Below are 23,604 nucleotides of genomic sequence, written 5' to 3' on the forward strand. Positions count from 1 at the left end.
AAAAAAATGCAGGCAGCCAGTAGGCATGATTTCTTAGAAGAACCTCCACATTCAGAGGCAGTAAACCAGGGCCATGAGGCAGCATCAGAGAAGGCCTCAGCTTCCGTGTCTTGTTTGTTTGCCTTCCAGAGCTGTTGGTTGGCCACTGTGTGAGACAGAATACTAGACTAGAAGGACCGCTGGTCTGATTCATCATGGCTTTTCTGATGTTCTTGCTTCTTACTCCAAAGAAAATGACCCAGCATTTGATTTTGTCAGACTGGATGTTTAGTAGGACAAAAACAAGGATGGGTGTGTGTGTGTGTGGGGGGGGGGTTACATCCGTTTTCCTGGGCACGCTGAGGAAGACCCACCACTGCAGTTTATCTTCAGGTGGGCCACAGAAGGTGCTGTTAGAAGCCAGCTGATGCTTAGACTGGGGACGGGGACGGGGCATATTTCAAGCTGGACCAAAAGCAGCCTGGACCAGAGAGAAACAAGAAATGGCTGTTCTCCCTTGGAAAACATCTCTGCCTGCAGCGATTCCAACATGGTGTTTTAATGGTTCCTTTGTTTTCTAGTGGTGCTCCACGCGGCAGACACTGTATTGATTGAGAGGAATCTCGGGAAAAGAGTGGACGTCTTTACTGGAGGTGAGCTGTGCTTTTTACTGCCTTTACCATTTGGTGCCTTCGGGAAACAAATGGCAGGAATGCCTAGGGGCCTTCATTTGGCCCGGCTAAACTTGGAAAACAACCTGCATCAGCTGGTTCTCCTCCCACCCTGAGTTTTTAGCCAAATTGCAATTATCTAGTTTGACTCAGGAATTGAATCACTAAAGCCGAGGTGCAGCAGCTATTCTGCAAATCTGGTGCCTCTTCATCAAACTCTGCTCCCATCAGAGCACTGAATAGACAGGCCAGTTTCCCCACAGACTTTGGGGGCTCCATAAATTATCATGGATCTGAATCAATCTGAGAATCTCAAATCTTGCCAATCCAACCCCCTATAAAGAGACTGGGATTTGGGTGATGTGGCATATATTGAATAGTTTCGGGCCAATTTAGCTCATACTCGATAAAAGCCAAATATGTGTGTGTGCGTGTGTGTGTATTTTGCACACCCCTAGAAATGACCGGATAAGGGGAGCAGAAGACTATGTCACTTCAGGCAACCCTAGACGGGCTCAGATCCTATGCACACACTATTGATGTGGCACCAGAAACACTTGCACCACATACCACTGGACGGGCAATTCTGAGGTACCATTAAGAGGAAGTAAAGTGTGAATAATTTAGGTTCTATTTTCTGCCTCAGGCATCACAGTGTCTCAGGATATCTTCATCACACAACTCCTCTGCTTTCTGGGTATAATAAAATCAGAGTCCAGCAGAGGCACCTTTAAGACCAACAAAGATTAATACAAGGCGTGAGCTTTTGAGTGCAAGCACTCTTCGTCAGACTAAGGGCCATTCCGCACAAGGACCAATGATGCCAATTGTTCACAGAATGCAGAAATGCTATATTAAACAGTGGAATTTCATCATTCTGCATACCTTTATTTTTAGTGGAATATAAAAGTCCCAGTAGCGTTTCATTCATTCCTCATAGATTTCCGGTCTCGCTGGAATCGCAACAAAGGAAGCGATTTTTTTCTACACTTCTCCCCGCCCCTGACTGTCAATCAAACGGAACAGCCAATGGGCTGTTGTGTTCATGCTCCCGAAAAGCCCCTTTCCCTTTAAGAACTGTTTTTTAAAAAACAAACACACCCATTGCAACGAATATGAGTTCAATCTTTGCATTGGAAAGACCTTTTTGCTGGCGTAGGATCTGGCGATTAATCGTTTACGCGCTCCTCAAGTAGAAAAAAAAATCCCCCCCGCCCACGGGCCGATTTGTGGCCGAAATTACGGGCAGTGGCGAACAGGGGGCTGTGTTGTGCTTGAGAACTTAGGGAGGTTTGTTTTACTTTAAATCACTTCTCTGGAGGGACTTTAGCCAGTGAAGCCTCTCTCGTTCGTTGCTATCGCTGGTCTAAGGAAAAAAATGGCGATCGCTTCTCCGGAAGTTCGGGGCAAGAGCAGGGGAGGGACTTTCTTTCTACCGCTACATTGAGAATGCACATGTCTTTCGCTGGTTTGTTGCAGCTTGTGCGCAGAAGTGTAGCGGTTTTTTCAGGGGGAATCCACTTTTCCGGATTTCCCGAAAAGCGCTACAACAAAGCGCTTTTTGCGGGAGTGTTGCAGGAGTGTTGCTGATTGTGTGCGACGTCATCTGGAACGTTGAATTTGTAGCGTTTACCAAAGGTAAGACTTTTGCTACATTGAAGTCGTGCGGAATGGCCCCAAGAACTGACCAGCATAACAGTAGCAATCTATAAACACAGCCACATGATAACTCTCTGCCAAACCAGCCAATCAAACCCCTCGAACCCATTTGTAGTTCACAAGGACATATTAGAAGTAAAACTGTCAAAGCCAGTGATCCACAGCTCCCACCCTACTATTTACTGCCGGCCCCATCTGTCTCCATACCAGTGTGAAACTTTCTTACAAGTAGAAGCTAAGCTGGCAGCTATCTTGTCCTGGGACCAGAAAGTAGAATTCAAAATTACATTATATATTACGAACAGTCACATAATCCCAATTAAAATAAAGAAGAAGAAGAGTTGGTTCTTATATGCCGCTTTCCCCTACCTGAAGAAGGCTCAAAGTGGTTTACAGTCGCCTTCCCATTCCTCTCCCCACAACAGACACCCTGTGGGGTGGGTGAGGCTGAGAGAGCGCTGATATCACTGCCCGGTCAGAACAGTTTTATCAGTGCCGTGGCGAGCCCAAGGTCACCCAGCTGGCTGCATGTGGGGGAGTGCAGAATCGAACCTGGCATGCCAGATTAGAAGTCCGCACTCCTAACCACTACACCAAACTGGCTTTTGTGAGGAATGTGGATACACAAGTTACATAAGGTTAGCATGCACAGTGAGATAAAAAACCTTTGTCCTTGTTGAATCCCGGGGATGTCAAAGTATTGAGTGTTGTAATAACTTGCATTTCTACAATCTCCCTTTCTAGCCTGTTCTTGAAGTTCCCTTGTAATAAAACAGCTACTTTCAGGTCCCTTATAGAATGTCCTGGAAGGTTGAAGTGTTCCCCTACAAGTTTTTCAATTTTGTTGTTTTTGATGTCAAACTTGTGTCCATTAATCCTTTGGCGGAGGGTTTGACCTGTTTGCCCTATGTAGAAAACAGAGGGGCATTGTTGGCACTTGATGGCATATACCAAGTTTGAAGATGAGCAGGTGTATAGGCCTTTGATGGTATAGGTGACGACGTTAGGTCCAGTAATTGTGGCATTGGAGTGTATATGGCTGCACAGTTGGCATCTGAGTTTGTTGCAAGCTCTGTGTGTGATTGTGTGGTGAATCCACTGGACACGGTGTGGAGCTGTCCACACTGACAGACCTCCTTGCAGAACCCTCTAGCAGTCTTTTCAAATGACCGTCATACCAGTCAGCGTACCTGTGGTAGAGGCATCTGTGTGTCAGGCAGTTGGCTGAAGATACGTTTGGTGGTTGTGAGTTTTCCAGGCCGTGTGGCCCAAATGGAGTGGTAGTTTTAGTCCCTGGTGCTTTGCCAGCAACTGTGGCCGGTGTCTTCAAGGCAGAATGGGACTGAAAATACCTGACTACATTGGCCACCCAGCACAGGAAACCCACAGCAGGCTGTGGGCTCTGGCCTTAGATTTGGGAGTGGACTCTGGGGGAGACCAGGACCTCAGTGGAGTGCCCTGCCCATCCTCCCAAGCAGCCCTTTCCTCCAGGAGAATGGATCTGTTTCGTTTGGAGATGGCTCTAATTCCAGGGGATCCCCAGGCCCGATCTGGAGGCTGGCACCTGCCAGTGGAACCCTGGGCCTCCCCTTGAATGCTGCTGGCACTCCCCGTTCCTGGATCCTTCTCCCGTAATGCCACACATGGCTCAGCGTGATGTTGGTGAGAGGCTGCACTGGCTTCCTTGCCATTCCACCCAGGTTGCAGCCCATCCTGCAGACTCCCCTGCAAGCAGCGAAATTTAAGTCCTCTTTTATACTCATCGATGGTTGCCTCTTATTCCCCTCAGGGTGGGGCAGAGGCCTTGTAAATCAAGCAAGCTCTTTCTTTTTTTGTCCTAGCAAGAACAGTCAGCAGTGTTCCCTCCTCCTCATTAGCTTAAAACAGACACAGAACAATTTCAAAAGCAAGGCTCACGTCCACAGATTACAGCTGCAGAAGCGGGAGGACAAAGGCAGATACTCAAAGAGAAGTCACAGCGGGTTTTTCTCTCGTGGTGGGAGCTCAGCTTCTTCCCAGCTTTGTAGTTTGCATGACAGACGTCGGTTCTTTCTCTGAACGCTCGGCTGGCCGTCAGCCTTGTCCCCTCTCCTCCTCCTCCTTCAGGTAGTCTGCCTGCCTTTAAAAGCAAGCAAGAAAATTAAGTGCCCTTTATTTATTTATTTATTTATTTGGTAGTCATCCTGCCCTTCCTCCAAGGAGCCCAGGGTATCATTCATTCATCCATTTTTTTTAAATAAACATCTCAGAAATATTTTAAAAACAGCTGTTCTGCGAGAGGTCGTCAGTGATGTCACAAGTAGTAGCCAATTGGCGCCACCCCTAGCCAGCTTTTGTGGCAGTCTTGTGGAATTGGTTCATTTGGGGGCATTTGAAGAGGATAAATTTATGCTGAATGCCATCAAGATGCTCCCTCGCCAATCCCACCATCCTCAGACTGTTCTGTCAACATATCCTGTGCCGATTGTCAGCTGTTCCCAAGTGTAACCTGAATATACGCTGCTTACGGCTAAGAATCACATTGCTCTTTCAACATGGATCTTTGAAATGGATCAAATGAGATCCGAGCCTTGTGGGGCCTTGACCGGTCCTACACAGCTGTTCTTCCAGGCCTATGGTTGAGACCAATATAACATCTGGAACCACTGGTTTACCTGCTGGAAACCCACCAAATAAAATATGAACCAAATTTCGTCAGTTAAGGGGTTTTATGCCTCTCCTTCTGCCCCTCCCTGAAGGAGAGAGAAAATCGGGATACTAGTATTCAGCAATGGCTACTAGTCAATTGTGTAATAGTTTTATGTTTTAATTAATTAAGTGTTTTTATATTGTCTTATGTTTTATCTGTATATTTTTGTTTAGTCGTAACCCGCCCTGGACTCCGGGGAATGGTAAAGGACAGGAAGGCCTGGAGGATCATTGTCCATGGGGTCGCAATGGGTCGGACACGACTTCGCACCTAACAACAACATAACAAACCCGCCCTGAGTAGCTTAGAACAGCCTTTCTCAAGTCTTTTAGGTTTTGAGAAACCCCAGAAGTGGCACGATGGTGCAGGATATGGTTGGGAAGCAGAGCTGAGTATGCGCCTACCTGGGGGCCCTCCCCTTCCCACCCACTCCAGGCCCACCAGGGGCCATGGGGGGGGTCAGCATGACCATATATAGTCATATCACCTGATAAAGGTGTTACCATTTTTTAAAATATTTTAAAAAAATAATTAACTCCCACCGATTTGGGAAACTGTTTCAGGATTTTCGAGAAACCCCACGGTTTCATGAAACACCGGTTGAGAAAGCCTGCGCTAGAAAGAGGGCGGGGAATAAATACAAACCTAAGTACATAAATAAACCAGCAATACACTGTCCCATTTCCAGAGGTGTACCATACAACCTTTGACTGGCCGAGCGACGAGGGCATCCTGAAGCACCTGAAGACCCCTGAAGGCATCTCTGAAGTGGACACCGCGAGGCGTCTCCTGGAATACCACCGCAACTTCCCGGGAATTCTCCAGTCCTTTGAGAAGCCAATGAAACTGATCAATGCAGACCAGCCATGCGCAGATGTCTTCTCCCAGGGTAGGAATGGATAATTGATTTGGCAGAGAGGAGAGCAGATGCAGCATTTCCCCATCCTCTATTTCAGCCTTTCCCAACTTATTTACCACTGAGAAACCTCTAGAACATTCTTCAGGCTTCAAGAAGCTCCAGAGGTGGTGCAGAACATGGTTGGAAAGCAGAGCCAGGTATACGCCTACCTGGGACCTCTCCCCTTTCCAACCCTTCCAGAACCATCATCGGCCATTTTGGGAGTGGGCCAACAGGACCGTATATGGTCATATTACCTGATAAATGCTTAACAAATTTTTAAAATATATAAAAAGTCATTTAACTCCCATCCATTTGGGAAACCTCAGGTATTCATTCATTCATTCATTCATTCATTCATTCATTCATTCATTCATTCATTCATTCATTCATTCATTCATTCATTCATATGCCGCCCTCCCTGGAGGCTCATGGAACATAAGAACAGTACATGAAACAGTCTATAACATATGATTAACCGTACAATAATATTAATAACTAATAGTTGTAACCATATAACAATATAACAGTATAAACAATATAAACAATGCAACAGTGCAAACAGGTCCAGAGTATTCTGGTGGAGGGGGGGAACAGGGGACCTTCAGTCTCTGTTGGTTAAGCCTGGTCTCAACCAAATGCCTGGCAGAAGAGCTCCTTTTGCACACCCTGCAGAACTGTTTAAGCTCCGTCAGGGCCCTGATCACCTCTGGGAGCTCATTCCACCAGGTGGGGGCCAGAACAGGGAATGCTCAGGCCCTGGTTGAGGCCAGGCGGACTTCTTTAGGGCCAGGGATCCTTAGCTGGTTGGTGGCAGTGGAGCGCAGAGCTCTTTTGGGGGCATAGGCGGGGAGACGATCCCTCAGGTACACTGGGCCCTGACCGCGTATGGCCTTGAAGGTAATTACCAGAACCTTTAGTCTGATCCGGAATTCAACTGGTAACCATTGCAGCTGATGGAGAATAGGCCGGATATGAGACCTCCACGGTGTTGCTGTGAGGATCCTGGCTGCTGCGTTTTGGACCAGCTGTAGTTTCCGGGTCAAGGCTAAGGGCAGGCCTGCGTAGAGTGAGTTACAAAAGTCCAGTCTAGAGGTGACCGTCGCATGGATCACTGTGGCTAGGTGTTCCTGCACCAGGTAGGGCACTAGTAGCTTGGCTTGGCAGAGATGGCAGAATGCCAGCCGCACTACCTTTGAATAGGATAGTTGAATAGGATAGTCATGAAGCCCTTTTTGAGAAAGCCTGCTTTATTTCATCCTCACAATAACCTTTTGCTGTAAGTTAGGCCGAGGAAGAATGTCTGGTTGAGGTTCTCCCAACAAGCTTCATGGCAGAAAGCTGAGGACCTCCCAGACCTCAGTCCAGCACTCTAAGGTAGCGGTCCCCAACCTTCTTGTAGTCAGGGACCGCCTCCAAGGGTGGGAGAGAGCAAGCGGCCCGGCCACAGCAGCTGCATGTAAACGTGCACGCCACTAGGTGGCGCTAACGCGCATGCGCAGAACAGCCGCATGTGCGCGTTTTCGCCAGCAGGGGGCGCAAACATGCGCGCGGCGGCTCCGCACATGCTCGTTTGCGTTGCTGGCATGCCACCGGCCGCGCCTGCCTCTTCCCCCCCTCTCGCTGCGGGGGGGGGCAGGCGCAGCCGTTGGCGGCCCAGTACCATGGCCTTAATGGCCCGGTACCAGGCCGCAGACCGGGGGTTGAAGACCCCTGCTCTAAGGTGTAGAGTTGCCAACTCCCCAATGCCAGGTTGGGAAATGCCTGGAGTGGATATAGCTCACTACATTTGAAAAAAACGCTCCGAAACCCCCAGTCTTAAGGGTAGATGTCCTGCATTTTGCTGGATTAACTTGCTGTCCCTTCTCTGCGCCTCCAACGCTGACGTAGTGAAGAAGTCCATCGCTGATTGGTCAAGGAAAGAGCAGCCACACAATTAAGTGTAGAGGGCAACGTCTGTTTCAATTTGGGGGAAATGAAGGCAAAAGACCTGGGTTCAGATTGATCTGAATTCAGCAGGATCACCAACGAGAAAATAGAAATCAAGTGCAGAACCAGCCCAGGACATTGGGAGTTCATTTCAGCTCTTCATAGGAATTCCAGCATGACGGAAAAAGAACCAAAAGTGAACCAAAGAAGCCTCAACTTATCTCCAAAAGCCCCCCAATAGATCTTCTCGCCAGTGTGCTCTGTTGCCCAGTTCCACTTTAAGCTGACTGGATCCGGCAGCCGGGATCCAGCCATGCCTCGGTCCGTTGCGGTGCGGCTGAATCCTGCCTCAGCACCCAAGCTCGGTCCTTGGCAGAACTGCAGACACAACATGCAGCAACCGTAAAAGACAGCTTGGGGGGGGGGGGGCGCTGACCCTAATCTTGCTTTGCAAAGTGCATTTTGGCATACCAAGGGGTGAAGATCCAGGATTTGCTTTTCCTTGTCATCTTTATATATGAACTCAGCTTCAAAGCCCATACGTAAGGGCCTGGGGCCTATGAAGGGGCCTGGGCACCCCCACCCACCCACCCCCCTCCCCACTGCCTCCCGTGCCTCCCCGTGGTGCCTAGCAGGATTTCTCCTGCCCGGGGCCCGCTTCCTGGCCGCCGCACTGTCCAGGAGCGCACAGGAGGCCGGCAGCTACTCGGAAGCGGCGGGCGGGGCCGGCTCCATCCTGGGGGGCGGAGCTGCGAAGAGGCGTGGGGAGGCAGGAACGGCGGCTCCGCACTCATGTCTGGGTCCCAGTGCGGTGGTGGCTCGTTCCACGGATGTGGTGGCAGACGCAACGCCACTCGGCTGGGCTCAGGAGCGCCAGGGGCGGCCAGCGCAGCGGTAGCGGCGAGAGGAGCGGGAGACGGCCGGAGCTGGGCACCTGGGACTTCTGCCTCGGCGGCCAGTGGGATGGGAAGGGGAGGAGGGAAGGAAGAAGTGCAAGAGAAACGCGGCGGCAGCAGCGACGGCTGAGTCTCCGGGACTCAGCAAGCTCAAAGCGGCAGGCAGGCAGCCGGGCGGAGAGAGAGGGCACGGGGGAAAGAAGGCTGGGTCCCCCCCCGTTTTTTAGTCCCCACCCCATCCTAGCCCCCGGCGGCTTAAGGAGGCAATGGCCGGTAACCAAGCGCCCACCGCCACGCTTTGTAACACACGCCGCTCATCTGCGGCCAGCCAGCTGCTGTTTAGCTTTGGCCTACTGTGGTCCCACGCGAGCCCTCCGCGTATGAAGGGGCTTCCCTCCCCGTGAGGGCTGCATTGGCAGGTTCTCTGGCTCCTGGTCGCCACGAGCGCTGGCTGAGCGCGGAACTCCACGCCGCTGTTGCCCTTTTCGGGCATAGTGGGGATGAAGCCCCTTCAAGTGAGGAGGGCCGCACGGAAGGCTCCCCCGGCCAACCGCCAACCTCGCATGTTCCCGGACGGTCACCTAATGGTGGCAGTTGGTGGAAGGCAGCCAAGGTGGGGGGTGGGCGGGTCAGTCCAAGGCCAAAGGGCCAATTGGAAGGCCCGCTGCCGATTGGACCCTCCGCTTGTCAGTCCGGGGCAAAGGGGCCATTTGTTGCCCCCCCATCCCGGACTCAGCCCACCCCCACTCCCCTTAGCGTTTTATTTATACCGCGGAAGCAGTTTCCAGATAATCGCTTCAGTTTGGCTCTCCACGGAGGAGCGGGGGAAATAACAGCTACCAAGCATGCCTGTTTTTCTCCCCCCCCCCAATCGCCTAACAATCTGCCGTTGGTCTGTTTATTGCCTGGTTATCTTTATTTTTTTGCATTTTGAAAAGGCCCATCTCTAATTAGGACTCCTCCACTTTTAAAGCAAACAAGTTGGAAGTTTATATTTAGGAATTTACAAATTAATTAGCTCTAAACTCCTTAATTAAATTTAAAAGTTCATATCATCCTTCATAAACAATTCATGCCTTGAATTGTAAATATATGTGTGCAGGCTGAATATTAATTATTATTAATTAATAATGCAGTGAGATAAATTGAAATTTGGAATAGAAAAAAATTCTCTCTAGATCTGCCTCTCTCCTGCTTCTTCTTCTTTCCCCCCACTTCTGCATCAAGCAGATTTTTTAAAAGAATAATGAGATGGGGAGGCTGCCTGGGGGATCATTACTCCTAATTAACTTGGTTATTTACTGCAAATTAAGCACCATTTGTAAGCAGGCTGGCTGGCCTGTTCTGCTTGTGCTCTGGATATTCTGGGCCGGGAGGAACTGCGTAAGTGTTCTCTCCTGTTAGCAGATATTTATTTGGGGATAAATGCAAACCAGCCGTTTCCTGGTGCAGTCGGGACAGGCTGCAGGGTTTGGGGAGGGCGGCACATGACAGACCACCGACAGACCTCCTTAGCAGCAAGAGGAGGAGGGCATAAACGATTCATCAGAGTCTTCCACTCAGATGACGCACAAGCGAGCCCAGACCCCTGCCCACCTCCCTTTTATGCACAAGGTTGCTGCCTGACTCTCTCTCTGGCGCAAGCAGGGAGCACCTTCCCAATTCTCCCTCCCTCCCGCTGCTGCTCCGCGCGGTGCTCCCTCCCCCCACTCTCTCACCGGCTTCCCAAAAACCACACCTTCCCTATGAATCCAGAAGAACTGCCTGATGTGCGTTTGCAGTCCCTGACAAGCCCACAATCCACGGGTCAACATGCACCTTAGGAATTCCCTTCTCTGGTTGCCCTGGCCATTCGAACAAGGGGATGTTTTAATAGCCTGCATGGTGCATGGTTAAGAGTGGCGGCCTCTGATCTGGAAAACCGGGTTCGATTCCCTGCTCCTCTTCCACATGCAGCCAGCCAGGGGACCTGGGGCCAGTCTCAGTTCTCTTAGAGGTGTTCTTGCTGAGCAGTTCTCTCAGGAATCTCTCAGCCCCCCCCCCCACCTCACAGGGTAGAGGAGGGGAAGGAGATTGTAAGCTGCCACCTTCAGGTAATGAAAAACGGGGTAGGAAAGAACTTCTTCCTCTTCTTCCTCCTCTAACCAAATAAGTCAGAAGGGTTGAAATGCTGCTTAGGCCGAGTTATGCCCTTCCAAGTTCATTGGCTTCAGACAGGCATAACGCTGCTTTGGATCCTCCATGGGATGGGTCTGTGCATGGGGCTTCAGCTTCCTTCTCCTGCTGTTTCTGCGAGGTCGTCTCAGCTCCCACCATCAACCCCTGTTCTCTCTCCCTCTCTTTCAGTTCTGACCCATGTCCAAGCTCCACCTCGAACTACCGCCCCGTTTTCTCCTCGGATTCTTCTTTGTGGGCCTCCAGGCTGTGGGAAAAGCCTTCAGGCGGCATTACTGTCTCAGAAATATGGGATCATCAATGGTAAGGAAATGCGCCGCTTTCTACTCCCTCTGGATCCTTTCTGTTCTTGTCCACTTTTTCCTTGGCTGCAGTGATTTTGTTTCCCGAACTGGAAAGCAAAATAATGTGACAAAAATGCAAGCAACAAGAATGTAACCTCTTGGACCAAAAGAGCACGTGTGCACATGCAGTCCCATAGATAGGTGCAGAGAGTCACCACTGAGCAGGCCCTTCTCCGTGGGTTAGAAACTAGGAGAAGTTCTGCAATCTGCAGTGCGCCTGATTCCTCTCAGAACCCCAAGTCTTGTAAGTGCAGGAGGGGTCCCTGCTATTTCCTTCGGTGGTCTCAACTTCTACCATCACACCCGTTCTCTCTCTCTCTCTCTCTCTCTCTCTCTCTCTCTCTCTCTCTCTCTCTCTCTCTCTCTCTCTCTGTCTCAGGTCTGACCCTGTTTTTTGGAAATTCTCTAGGGAGGCTACCCTCCTGGAATTAGGGCTGCTTGGGAGGGGGACGGAGGGATGCCAGCCTCCAGGTGGGGCCTGGGGATCCCCTGGAATTCCAGCTCCTCTCCAGACCACAGAGCTCAGTTCCCCTGGAGGAAAGGGCTGCTTGGGAGGGGGACGGAGGGATGCCAGCCTCCAGGTGGGGCCTGGGGATCCCCTGGAATTCCAGCCCATCTCCAGACTACAGAGCTCAGTTCCCCTGGAGGAAAGGGCTGCTTGGGAGGGGACGGAGGGATGCCAGCCTCCAGGTGGGGCCTGGGGATCCCCTGGAATTCCAGCTCCTCTCCAGACTACAGAGCTCAGTTCCCCTGGAGGAAAGGGCTGCTTGGGAGGGGGGCGGAGGGATGCCAGCCTCCAGGTGGGGCCTGGGGATCCCCTGGAATTCCAGCCCATCTCCAGACTACAGAGCTCAGTTCCCCTGGAGGAAAGGGCTGCTTGGGAGGGGACGGAGGGATGCCAGCCTCCAGGTGGGGCCTGGGGATCCCCTGGAATTCCAGCTCCTCTCCAGACTACAGAGCTCAGTTCCCCTGGAGGAAAGTGCTGCTTGGGAGGGGGACGGAGGGATGCCAGCCTCCAGGTGGGGCCTGGGGATCCCCTGGAATTCCAGCTCCTCTCCAGACTACAGAGCTCAGTTCCCCTGGAGGAAAGGGCTGCTTGGGAGGGGGACGGAGGGATGCCAGCCTCCAGGTGGGGCCTGGGGATCCCCTGGAATTCCAGCTCCTCTCCAGACTACAGAGCTCAGTTCCCCTGGAGGAAAGGGCTGCTTGGGAGGGGGACGGAGGGATGCCAGCTTCCAGGTGGGGCCTGGGGATCCCCCGGAATTCCAGCCCATCTCCAGACTACAGAGCTCAGTTCCCCTGGAGGAAAGGGCTGCTTGGGAGGGGGACGGAGGGATGCCAGCCTCCAGGTGGGGCCTGGAGATCCCCTGGAATTCCAGCTCATTCCCAGACTACAGAGCTCAGTTCCCCTGGAGGAAAGGGCTGCTTGGGAGGGGGATGGAGAGATGCCGGCCTCCAGGTGGGGCCTGGGGATCCCCTGGAATTCTAGCTCATCTCCAGACTACACAGCTCAGTTCCCCTGGAGGAAAGGGCTGCTTTGGAATGGGTACTTTATGACGTTGTACCCCGGTGATGTCCCTGGTAAGAGCCAGCATGGTTAAGAGCAGCTGCCTCTAATCTGGAGACCGGGGTTTGATTCCCACTCCTCCTCCGAGTGCTGCCCTTGGGTCAGTCCCAGTTCTCTCAGAGCTCTCTCAGCCCCACCTACCTCATTGTCTTTTTGTGGGGAGAGGAAAGGCAGGCGATTGCACAAGACTTCAGCAGCCCAAGGTAGAAGGAGCTGGCCATGTGGAGCACATTAATAATCCTGTGGTCTCTGGCTAATAGAAGTATCCTTGAAGTTGAGCCAGTCTCTTGAACTCGGAGCTCCTGATGCCTTTCGGCCTCGGCCCCTATGTTGAGGACTGCCTGGCCCTCCGGTGAGGAGCATAGAGCGGTTAGCGAGTGGATGTTTCTGCCCATGAAGAAGAAGAAGAAGAGTTGCTTCTTATATGCCGCTTTTCCCTGCCCCAAGGAGTCTCAAAGTGGCTTACAGCTGCCTTCCCTTTCCTCTCCCCACAACAGACACCCTGCGAGGGAGGAGAGGCTGAGAGAGCCCTGATATTACTGAAGAAGAAGAGTTGGTTCTTATATGCCCCTTTTCTCTACCCAAAGGAGTCTCAAAGGGGCTTCCATTCACCTTCCCTTCCTCTCCCCTCCACAGACACCCTGTGAGGTGGGTGAGGCTGAGAGAGCCCTGATATTACTGAAGAAGAAGAAGAGTTGGTTCTTATATGTCGCTTTTCTGTTCCCGAAGGAGGCTCAAAGCGGCTTACAGTTGCCTTCCCATTCCTCTCCCCACAACAGACACCCTATGGGGTGGGTGAGGCTGAGAGAGCCCTGAGATTCCTGCTCGGTCACAACAGTTTTATCAGTGCCGTGGCGAGCCCAAGGTCACCCAGCTGGCTGCATGTGGGGGAGTGCAGAATTGAACCCGGCTCGCCAGATTAGAAGTCCGCACTCCTAACCACTACTCCAAACTGGCTCTCCATGAGCAGCGGGGCCAGGCCGGAGGGGCTTTGGGCTCTTCCCAGCCGTCAGTAGTCTGGTGCGAATGCTAAAAATTACTTTCAACAACTTTCTGCCAGCAACAATTTCTGAAATTGCAGTTTTTATGCAGTAATTATAAGTGTATGAAAAGCGAGGGATGCAACATCTTTGCTGTGACTTTTTGTTTCTATCCCATATTTTGATTAGTATGTTTCTTTCTGCTCTTATTAAAAAATATATATGTTCCCGGTCAAATGTATTCCTTTTTATTCTGTATTCTTTCCTGTTTTTGCTTGGCTCCACCAAAAGAGCAGAAGAGGGGGGGGAGGAGGGGGAGGCAGTCTGGGAGAAGGAGAAGCGGCTCAAACCGCACACCTTTTATTTTATTCAGTGACCTTTTTCCAACGTGCCGCTTCTTTGCTCTGTGCAGTCTCCCACCCTTTTCTTTGCTTGCTTCCTTTTTAAAAATTAACCTGGCCTCTTTTTGTTCCTCCCTCCTCTCAGTTTGCTGCGGGCAATTGCTAAAGGAAGCTGTAGCCAGTGAGACGAAACTGGGAGAACTCATTAAGCCCTTTTTAAGCGACGGATGGCCAGGTAGGCCGGACTCCTTCCTTTCTTCAGTGTAGGTACAAATCTGTGGGAGAAAAGAAGCCCCGGGTAGGGCGGTGGGAGTGGGGGAACCGCTTGTGTTCTGTTCAGATCTGTGGGTGGATCTCTGCTCATCTTCTTAGCATCTGTCATTGCGATCCGGAGAGCCAATTCCGCACGGACGGTAGAGAATGAGCACTAAGGGTGCTGACGTGTTTCTGGGTCCTGCAGAGTGTCTGCGTGAGTTGCCCGACGCATCTCTGTGTGTCAAGTGCAGAGACACAGCGTGATGCAATCTGGGAATCTTGCCAGGCACAATTGGATCATGCCTAGACTGAGCACAGCACCACTCCCCCCCTCCCCCCCCCCACATGGATATGAATGGCAGCTGCTGAAGAGCCAGCTTGGTGATGCGGTTAAGAACAGCGGCCTCTGATCTGGAGAACTGAGTTTGATTCCCCCACTCCTCCTCCCCATGAAGCCATCTGGGTGGCCTGGGGTCATTCCCAGTGCTCTCGGGGCTCTCTCAGCCCCACCTCCCTCAAGCGGGTGTCTGTTGTGGGGAGAAGAAGGGAAGGCGATTGTCAGCCGCTGCCCAAAGACCTTGCTCTTCTCACTGTGGAGCTCACTCCATCTTGGAGGGGTCGAGTTTCAGGCGACTCTGCTCCAGCCATCCAGCTACGGGTTCCAAACAGCTGGCAAATGGTTCCGGGGGGAGTCTGGGTGACCATCCATGAGGAGATAGAGCTGGGTGTCATCAGCGTACTGACGGCAATCCAGCCCATAACTTTGCACCAGCTGAGCCAGAGGGCGCATAAAGATGTTGAATAATGTGGGGGAGAGCACCGAGCCCTGAGGGACCCCACAAGGGAGCCAATAAGGGCCTGATAACTCTTTCCCCACTGCAACCCTCTGTGTCTGGTTGCGGAAGAAGGAGCGTATCCAGCTCAAGGCTGTACCCTTATCCCCGTACCAGCAAGGCGTTTCGCCAGCAGCTTATGATCGACCACGTCAAATGTGGCTGATAGATATAAAAGAACCAGCACGGCTGAACCGCCTCAATCAAACTGGCGACAGAGGTCATCCAACAAGGTGACCAACAAGGTGGGTCGAGCGCTGAAGTATCTTCCAGGAACGCTAGGAGCTGGTCCGCCGCAGCCCTTTCCACCACCTTCCCCAGGAACGCTAAATACGCAACTGGTTGGTAGCTAGCTGGGTCATGTGGATCCAGAGATGGTTTCTTGAGAAGAGGACATACCACCGCCTCCTTGATCATCTCAGGGAACTCCCCCATTTGAAGGGAGCAGTTGATAATGTCCCTGAGTTGATCATCTATGCGACTGCCACCCCCCTTGAGGAGCCAAGACGGACAGGGATCGAGGGGGCCAGTGGTCGCCCTCATCCTCCCCAGCAACCTGTCCACTGCAGTGAGGTCTGCCAAGGTCAGGGAGGGCACTAGTAGCTTTGCCTGGCATTGCAAGGTCTTCCAGCCACTTTTGGCTTCCCGGTTCTGTCTCCCGTCAGGCCCTGCATCCCACAGCCATCCAGGCATTCGTCAGAGCTTTCCCTCCCTCTTCGAGGCTCCATCTACCACGGGGCTTTACATGTTAATGTGCAACTTTTATCCAGATCAGACCAGTGGTCCATCTGGGTTGATACTTGCTGGCAGAGAAACACATTTCTTGGCTTTCCTGGGACACGCGTGGGATTGTATTCGAGGCCTTCCACTCACATCCTTTGCTTTGAAAACCCCAAGGCAGGGAGGGCCAGATTGTGGCACTCCAGATGACCATGGACTCCAATTCCCATGAGCCCCTGCCAGCTGGGCTGGGAATTGATGTCCATGGACATCTGGAGAGCCTCATGGGAATTGTAATCCATGGGCATCTGGAGAGCTACAGCCTGGCCACCTCTGTCCAATGGGAGCACCAGAAGTCAGCTATGACTTGACGGCAGTTTCCGTCCCCGCAGCCAGAAAGCTGCCCCTCATGCCATGCCTGTGGAGATTCCTGGAAGCCTGTAGGGACCTCTTTCTGGCCATACATTCCTCTGGTTCATCAACAGACATTCTTATGCGTCGCCCCGTTCTTACACATACGTGTGTGAACCATTTTTTGCTTCATGGTAGCATAAAGAGGGAGGAAGAATCCAAGGAGCTGCCGTGCAAGAGCTTGCTTGAGTGTCTGTCCAGAGGCAATTCCGCTTCCCCGCAGATGCTCTGGAAAATAGCTGTTGACAGTGTTGCATTGCTAGCCAGGGAATCGGTTCCACAGAGCGTGGGGATTTCTCAAGGAAGCACCGGCGGCTCTGAGCACGCTCTGCCCTGGTGGGGAGCATGCGGACTCACCGTGTTAGTCTGTCCTTAGCAGTCGAAATGAGCGGGAGTCCAGGAGCACCTGGAAGACAAAACAGAATTGGAAGCAGGGAACGAGCTTCGGTGAGTCACGGTTCGCCCCTGGAATACGTGGATACAAGATCCGGGGCAGCCCAGCCGGCAAGGCCAGCTCAGAGGGCACCGAAAGTAAAAGGATTCAGATGCCTTTACACTAAAGCCCGAAGCATGGGCAATAAGAAGGAAGAGCTGGAACTTCTCATGCTGATGGAAAGGTATGATCTAGTAGGCATCACAGAAACTTGGTGGAATGATTCTCATGCCTGGAATGTGATGGTGGATGGATATGAACTGTTCAGAAAAAACAGAATAGATCGAAGAGGTGGAGGAGTGGCACTGTATGTGAGGAAAGGGCTTACCTGTCAGGAAATTCTAATGAAGGAGTGCATATCTACAGTGGAAAGCATCTGGGTGAAAATAAGCGAGGGGAAAACAAACAGTGTGGTGGTTGGTGTCTGCTACCGACAGCCTGACCAACGAGAGGATGTGGATGCTGCACTTTGTGAGCAGTTTGAGAAAATATCCAAGCGGCAGGACCTTGTCATCATGGGTGACTTCAATTTCCCCGATGTGTGCTGGGAAACAAACTCTGCAAAGTGTCCTCAGTCATGCAACTTTCTGACCTACTTGGCTGACAATTTCATTTATCAAATGGTAGATGAACCCACAAGAGGTTCAGCCATACTGGACTTAATACTGACCAACAGGCAAGAGTTGGTGGATGAGGTGAAGGAGGTGGGGACCCTAGGGGGAAGTGACCATGTCCTCATAGAATTCCTTTTGAGATGGGGAGCCAAGGAAGCTTGTAGCCAGACGCGGATGTTGGATTTTCGTAGGGCAAACTTTAATAAACTCAGAGACATGGTGAGTGTCATACCATGGACGAGAATGCTGGAAGGGAAGGGAGCATGTGAAGGGTGGGCGCTACTCAAACAAGAGCTATTGCATCCCAGAAAGACGAAAACACTGCAGGAGCTCTAAGAAGCCTATTTGGATGAACAGAGAACTTCAAGAGGAACTAAGAAAGAAAAGGAAAATGTTCAGGAAATGGAGGGAAGAACAGAGCTCTAAAGAAGAGTACCTACAGGTTACTAGGCACTGTAGATCAATCATCAGAAAGGCCAAAGCTGAGAGTGAGCTAAGATTGGCCAGGGAAGCCCACTGTAACAAGAAAAGATTTTTCAATTATGTGAGGAGCAAACGTAAAGTAAAGGAGGCAATAGGCCCACTGTTGGGTGTGGATGGACAAACTCTAACGGAGGATGCAGGAAAGCAGAAAGGCTTAGTGCCTATTTTACATCTGTTTTTTCCCACAGGTCAAAGGGTTTAGGGACATCTAGAGATGGCAGTAGCCAAGAGATAGTGTCTGGGTGGCAGGTTGACTAGGACAGAGAGGTTGTTGAGAGGCGTTTAGCTGCACAGGATGAGTTCAAATCCCCTGGGCTGGATTAAATGCACCCGAGAGTGCTCAAAGAACGTTTTGGAGAACTTGCCTTGTCCATCATCTTCGGGACCTCTTTAAGGACTGGAGATGTCCCAGAGGACTGGAAGAGAGCAAATATTATTCCGATCTTCAAAAAAGGGAGGAAGGATGACCCAGGAAACTACAGACCAGTGAGTCTGACCTCTGTTGTGGGTAAGATAATGGAGCAGATATTAAAGGGAGCGATCTGCAAACATCTGGAGGACAATTTGGTGATCCCAGGAAGTCAGCATGGATTTGTCTCCAACAGGTCCTGTCAGACCAACCCGGTTTCCTTTTTTGACCAAGTAACAGGTTTGCTGGATCGTGGTAATTAGATTGATGTCATTTACTTGGATTTTAGTAAAGCTTTTGATAAGGTTCCCCATGATGTTCTGATGGATAAATTGAAGGACTGCAATCTGGATTTTCAGATAGTCAGGTGGATAGGGAATTGGTTAGAGAACCATACTCAAAGAGTTGTTGTCAATGGTGTTTCATCAGACTGGAGGGAGGTGAGTAACGGGGTACCTTAGGGCTCGGTGCTCGGTCCAGTACTTTTTAACATATTTATTAATGATCTAGATGAGGGGGTGGAGGGACTACTCATCAGGTTTGCAGATGACACCAAATTGGGAGGACTGGTAAATACTCCAGAAGATAGAGACAGAGTTCAACGAGATCTGAACACAATGGAAAAATGGGCAAATGAGATGCAATTTAATAAAGATAAGTGTAAAGTTCTGCATCTGGGTCAGAAAAATGAAAAGCATGCCTACTGGATGGGGGATACGCTTCTAGGTAGCACTGTGTGTGAACGAGACCTTGGGGACTTGTGGGTTGTAAACTAAACATGAGCAGGCAGTGTGATGCAGCGGTAAAAAAGGCAAATGCCATTTTGAGCTGTATCAACAGGGTCATCACATCAAAATCACAAGATGTCATAGTCCCATTGTATACGGCACTGGTCAGACCACACTTGGAGTACTGTGTGCAGTTCTGGAGGCCTCACTTCAAGAAGGACGTAGATAAAATTGAAAGGGTACAGAGGACAGCGACGAGGATGATCTGGGGCCAAGGGACCAAGCCCTATGAAGATATGTTGAGGGACTTGGGAATGTTCAGCCTGGAGAAAAGGAGGTTGAGAGGGGACATGATAGCCCTCTTTAGCCAGTTTGGTGTAGTGGTTAGGAGTGCGGACTTCTAATCTGGCGAGCCGGGTTCGATTCTGCGCTCCCCCACATGCATCCAGCTGGGTGACCTTGGGCTCGCCACGGCACTGATAAAATTGTTCTGACCGAGCAGTGATATCAGGGCTCTCTCAGCCTCACCCACCCCACAGGGTGTCTGTTGTGGGGAGAGGAATGTGAAGGCGACTGTAAGCCGCTTTGAGCCTCCTTCGGGTAGGGAAAAGCGGCATATAAGAACCAACTCTTCTTCTTCTTCTTAAGTATTTGAAAGGTTGTCATTTGGAGGAGGGCAGGATGCTGTTCCCATTGGCTGCAGAGGAAAGGACACACAGTAATGGGTTTAAACTACAAGTACAATGATATAGGCTAGGTATCAGGAAAAAAATGTTCACAGTCAGAGTAGTTCAGCAGTGGAATGTGCTGCCTGAGGAGGTGGGGAGCTCCCCCTCACTGGCCGTCTTCAAGCAGCGGCTGGACAGATCCTTCTCCTGGATGCTCTGGGCTGATCCTGCGTTGAGCAGGGGGTGGGACTGGATGGCCTGTATGGCCCCTTCCAACTCTAGGATTCTGTGATTCTATAAAAGCATCTCCTGCAGCTGAGCCCAGTGAGCTCTGAGGCCCTTGATCACTTTGAAAGGATTGGCTCCCATGGGTGGGTGTCTTGAAGCGCATTGGTTGTTTGCTAGCATCCTACCTTGGACCTCAAGCTCAGCCCTGTGGGGATTCACATGCACAACAGTGGGGACCCGGGGCTGAAAGATTCCCGACTTCCAGACAAGAGCTTAATCTTGAAACTGAACTGCAGAATCCTGATTGGAATGAAATTATCCCCCAGTACAACCCTCGGGCCCTGATCTGGATGGCCTGTGCTGGCCTCATTTTGGCATTAAGCAGGGTTGGCCTTGGATAGTACAAGGAGGGGAGACCCCCCCCCCCCCAGGAAGGCCAGGGTTTTGCTAAGCAGAGGCAAGCAGTGGGAAGCCACTTCTGACCGTCTCTTTCATGGCGTCACCGTAAGCGGCTGAAACGTGACGGCACTTCCCACCCCCCCACCCCCACCCCCACCCCCACCACCATCACACCGTGCTGGGAGTCCAGGTTGGGGAGGGGGTGTGTGGTAGTGGTCAAACCAAGGCTAACAAGATCCAAGCCTTTGTAGGCCTTGGGGCTGTTTTATTCTGTTTCCATTTGCATAATCAAACCACATAACCAAAGAAGATGTCAGCCCTTCAGCCGAGTCCAGCTCTTCGCGATCCTGTGACTCAGCTGTCCGGACACCACTCTGGGGCTAATCATTTATATACAACCACCCCATCTGGGTCACCCTTTGGGCCTGCTGCACTGGAGCTGGACAAGGGCTCAGTCTTCCTGACTTGGTTCCAGCCGGTCCCTTGAAGATGCGCCAGCTGGCTGCCGCGCTGTGTGTTGGGATGCCTTCTGTTCTTGGCAGGAGTGTCTGGTCTCCCTAAAAGGAGGGCTTCTCCCTGCAGCTCCAGGCGCTCTGGTCCCTTGGGGAAAATTACACATGACACCCGTTTCCAGCAACAGTCCCAGCAACAATCAGACTACAGACTAACAGCCAATTAATACAAACACCATCTTCCTTTCCGGTAATTAGTACCAGAACTTCTCATGCCTAAAATATTAATATGTCGTTTCCTAGAAAGGAGTGCTTCATCCAATTAAAATAAGCACAATGCTCCCTTCCAGTAATTAGTATTAAAAAATTCTCATACCTAAAATATTCATCTATAGTTTCATAGAAAGGAGTATTTCTCCCTATAGCTTCAAGCCCTCCAATTCCTCTGGGGAGAGGGCACCTCCCCCCCTCCCATAAGGGATACCCCAACTCTTTAACGAGTGTGGGGGTGGCCAGACCGTGGCTCTCCAGATGTCCATGGATCACAATTCCCACGAGCCCCTTCTGACCAGGACCAAGGGAAAGCAAGAACCCCCCCCCGCATGCTGTTTTCAGAGATGTTATTTGTGTGGCCACATTCACGGGCTGTCCGTCTCCCCAGGCACAGGGTGAGGAGGCTTGTGCTGCCAGCCGGTCCGGGTCAAGTAAGGATAGGTGGGCAGGTGGGGAGATAGGAAGGCGTCTCCTCTCGCATCCGTTCCACCAGGGCATCTCCTCCACGCTCGGCTGCAAGCTGCCATGTCAGTACAAACCCTCCACCGCCCAGTGTGGAGCTTGGCCCACATTCAAGGGATTGCGAAGCCGGCCTGGAGTTGTCGGCAATGAGCTCCGCACCTTTTTGCTACTGTGTGGTAGCTGGAAGGGGGCCCCAGTCTTTCCAGCGCTTTGATGTCTTTGTAGATGGGGCCGATGCACTTTTATCTGCTGTTTGAGAGGGCAAGGAGGGAATTTTTATTTATGTTTGGATTTTTAGCCCACCACTCCCACAAGCAGCTCATGGCAGATTACAAATAGTCATTTCCCAATTAAAACCCAACAATTAAGTGACAAAAACCCCTGCTCCCCATGAGGGAGGTGCAGTCCAGTGACCTGGCTCAACCTGGGCGGTCCATGATCTTTCTTGCCCTGGCCTCAACCCAAGACCTGGCGGAAGAGCCCCGTTCTGCAGATCCTGTGGAACTGTGGCAGTTCCGTCAGAGGCCTCAGCTCTTCCGGGAACTCCTTCCACCAGGGCAACGGCGGGCAAACTTCCCTGGGGTCTGGTATGGAAGGAGAGAGATCTGCTGAACACTGGGATGAGATGCCTTCCAGTGACTTAGGAGGGGATGGGTTTGGTCGGACAGCCATTTAGGGGGGAAATTTAACTTTAGGGGCCATTCCGCACCAGGATCTATGTGGCAAATTGGTTGCGGGATGAAAAAACACCATTTTAAATAGTGGAATTCGTTGTTATGCATACCTGCCTTTGTAGTGGAATCCAGTTGCGTTTCTATTGTTTCCCACAGGTTTCCGGTCTCTGCAAAAATCGCTAGCCAGGAAGCGATATTGCTGAGCTCGTCCCGCCCCTGGCTATCAAGCAGCCAATGGGCGGCCGTTATCATGATCCCAAAAAGCCCCTTTCCCTTTAAGGAAGTTAAAAAAAAAACACACACATTGCAAGGAATCTGCGTTGATTCATTGCAGACCCATCTAGGTAGCAGGTGGTGTTTGGGCTGCCATTTCATTGTTGCCACGCTCCCCCCGAGTGAAACCCCCCACCTGGCACGGGTGCGATTTTCGGCCGAAAATACAGTAAAAAATGAAGGGAAAATAAACCAGCAAACGGATCTGTGTGGTGCTTGGTGCTTGGTGACTTAAAACAGCTTTGGGGATGGACTGCAGCCGGGGAAGCCTCGCTGGGTAAACGAAGGCTCGCCGGTGCGTTTATCTCCGCTCGCTTGGAGAAAAAAAAATGGCGATCGCTTCGCCGGAAGATCAGAGGAGAGAGCTAGACTTTGCAGAAACCACAACAATGGTAACACACAGAACTTTTTCGCTAGTGTTGCTGATTGGTTTCAAGAGTGTAGCGCTTTCTGGAGGGTGAATCCACTTTTTGGGATGTCCCTGAAAGCGCTACAATGAAGCGCTTTTTGCGGATCGGTTTCAGGAGTGTGGCAGATTGTCAACGACGTTGTGCATAATGGCAAAACTGTAGCGATTTCAATTTGTAACCATTGTGCTATTTTGGACGAGTGCAGAATGGCCCCTAGGTTTTCTGCGCTGACAAGTCCGTAAGGCCTCGTCCAACTCTAGCAATAATGGCTAGAGGTCCTCACAAATCATTTGAAATTCAGCCCAGGTGGCTTGTTTCCATTGGGATTGTGACTTTTTAAAGAAGCACAGTTCTCATGGATTACTGAGGGTTCATACATAGTAGGACATAATAATTTATGTTTGTCGGACACAAGGTGATGCACAACATGCCTTGTGCTTGGGAGAGGCTGTACCCTGTAGGAGACACGAGAAAGGACTGTCACAGGATGGTCTGACATCATGTCTGGGGCAAAGCCAGAAGTGATGTCACCCCACTCTAAAACCGTGATGCCACTTAAAAGTTCACGCTGGAAGGCCGTCATGCCATCGAGTGAGCAAGGTGGTTTTGGTCATTCCGTGGACTGCTGCTTGGTGTGGGCTTTGGGGAATGGCCGGCAGGAGGTCTCCACCTTAGCAGCCAGAACTGGGAGATATGCTGATTTCTGTCATCAAAGGCAATTCCATTGCATTGACATCCGTTTGTAAAAACC

General features: G+C 51.2%; 1 protein-coding gene across 1 annotated transcript in view; it reads left to right on the forward strand.

Moving 5' to 3' along the window:
* Window positions 1–23,604, forward strand: part of AK8 (adenylate kinase 8) — a 181,890-nt gene that overhangs the window by 86,859 nt on the left and 71,427 nt on the right. Inside the window, exons 7-10 of the mRNA XM_077305729.1 lie at window positions 561–632; window positions 5,687–5,887; window positions 11,068–11,199; window positions 14,274–14,363. Of these exons, the coding sequence (XP_077161844.1) occupies window positions 561–632; window positions 5,687–5,887; window positions 11,068–11,199; window positions 14,274–14,363 (495 nt within the window). The remainder of the gene's footprint in view (window positions 1–560; window positions 633–5,686; window positions 5,888–11,067; window positions 11,200–14,273; window positions 14,364–23,604) is intronic.

Source organism: Paroedura picta, chromosome 12, assembly GCF_049243985.1.
Source record: "Paroedura picta isolate Pp20150507F chromosome 12, Ppicta_v3.0, whole genome shotgun sequence".
Taxonomy (NCBI): domain Eukaryota; kingdom Metazoa; phylum Chordata; class Lepidosauria; order Squamata; family Gekkonidae; genus Paroedura; species Paroedura picta.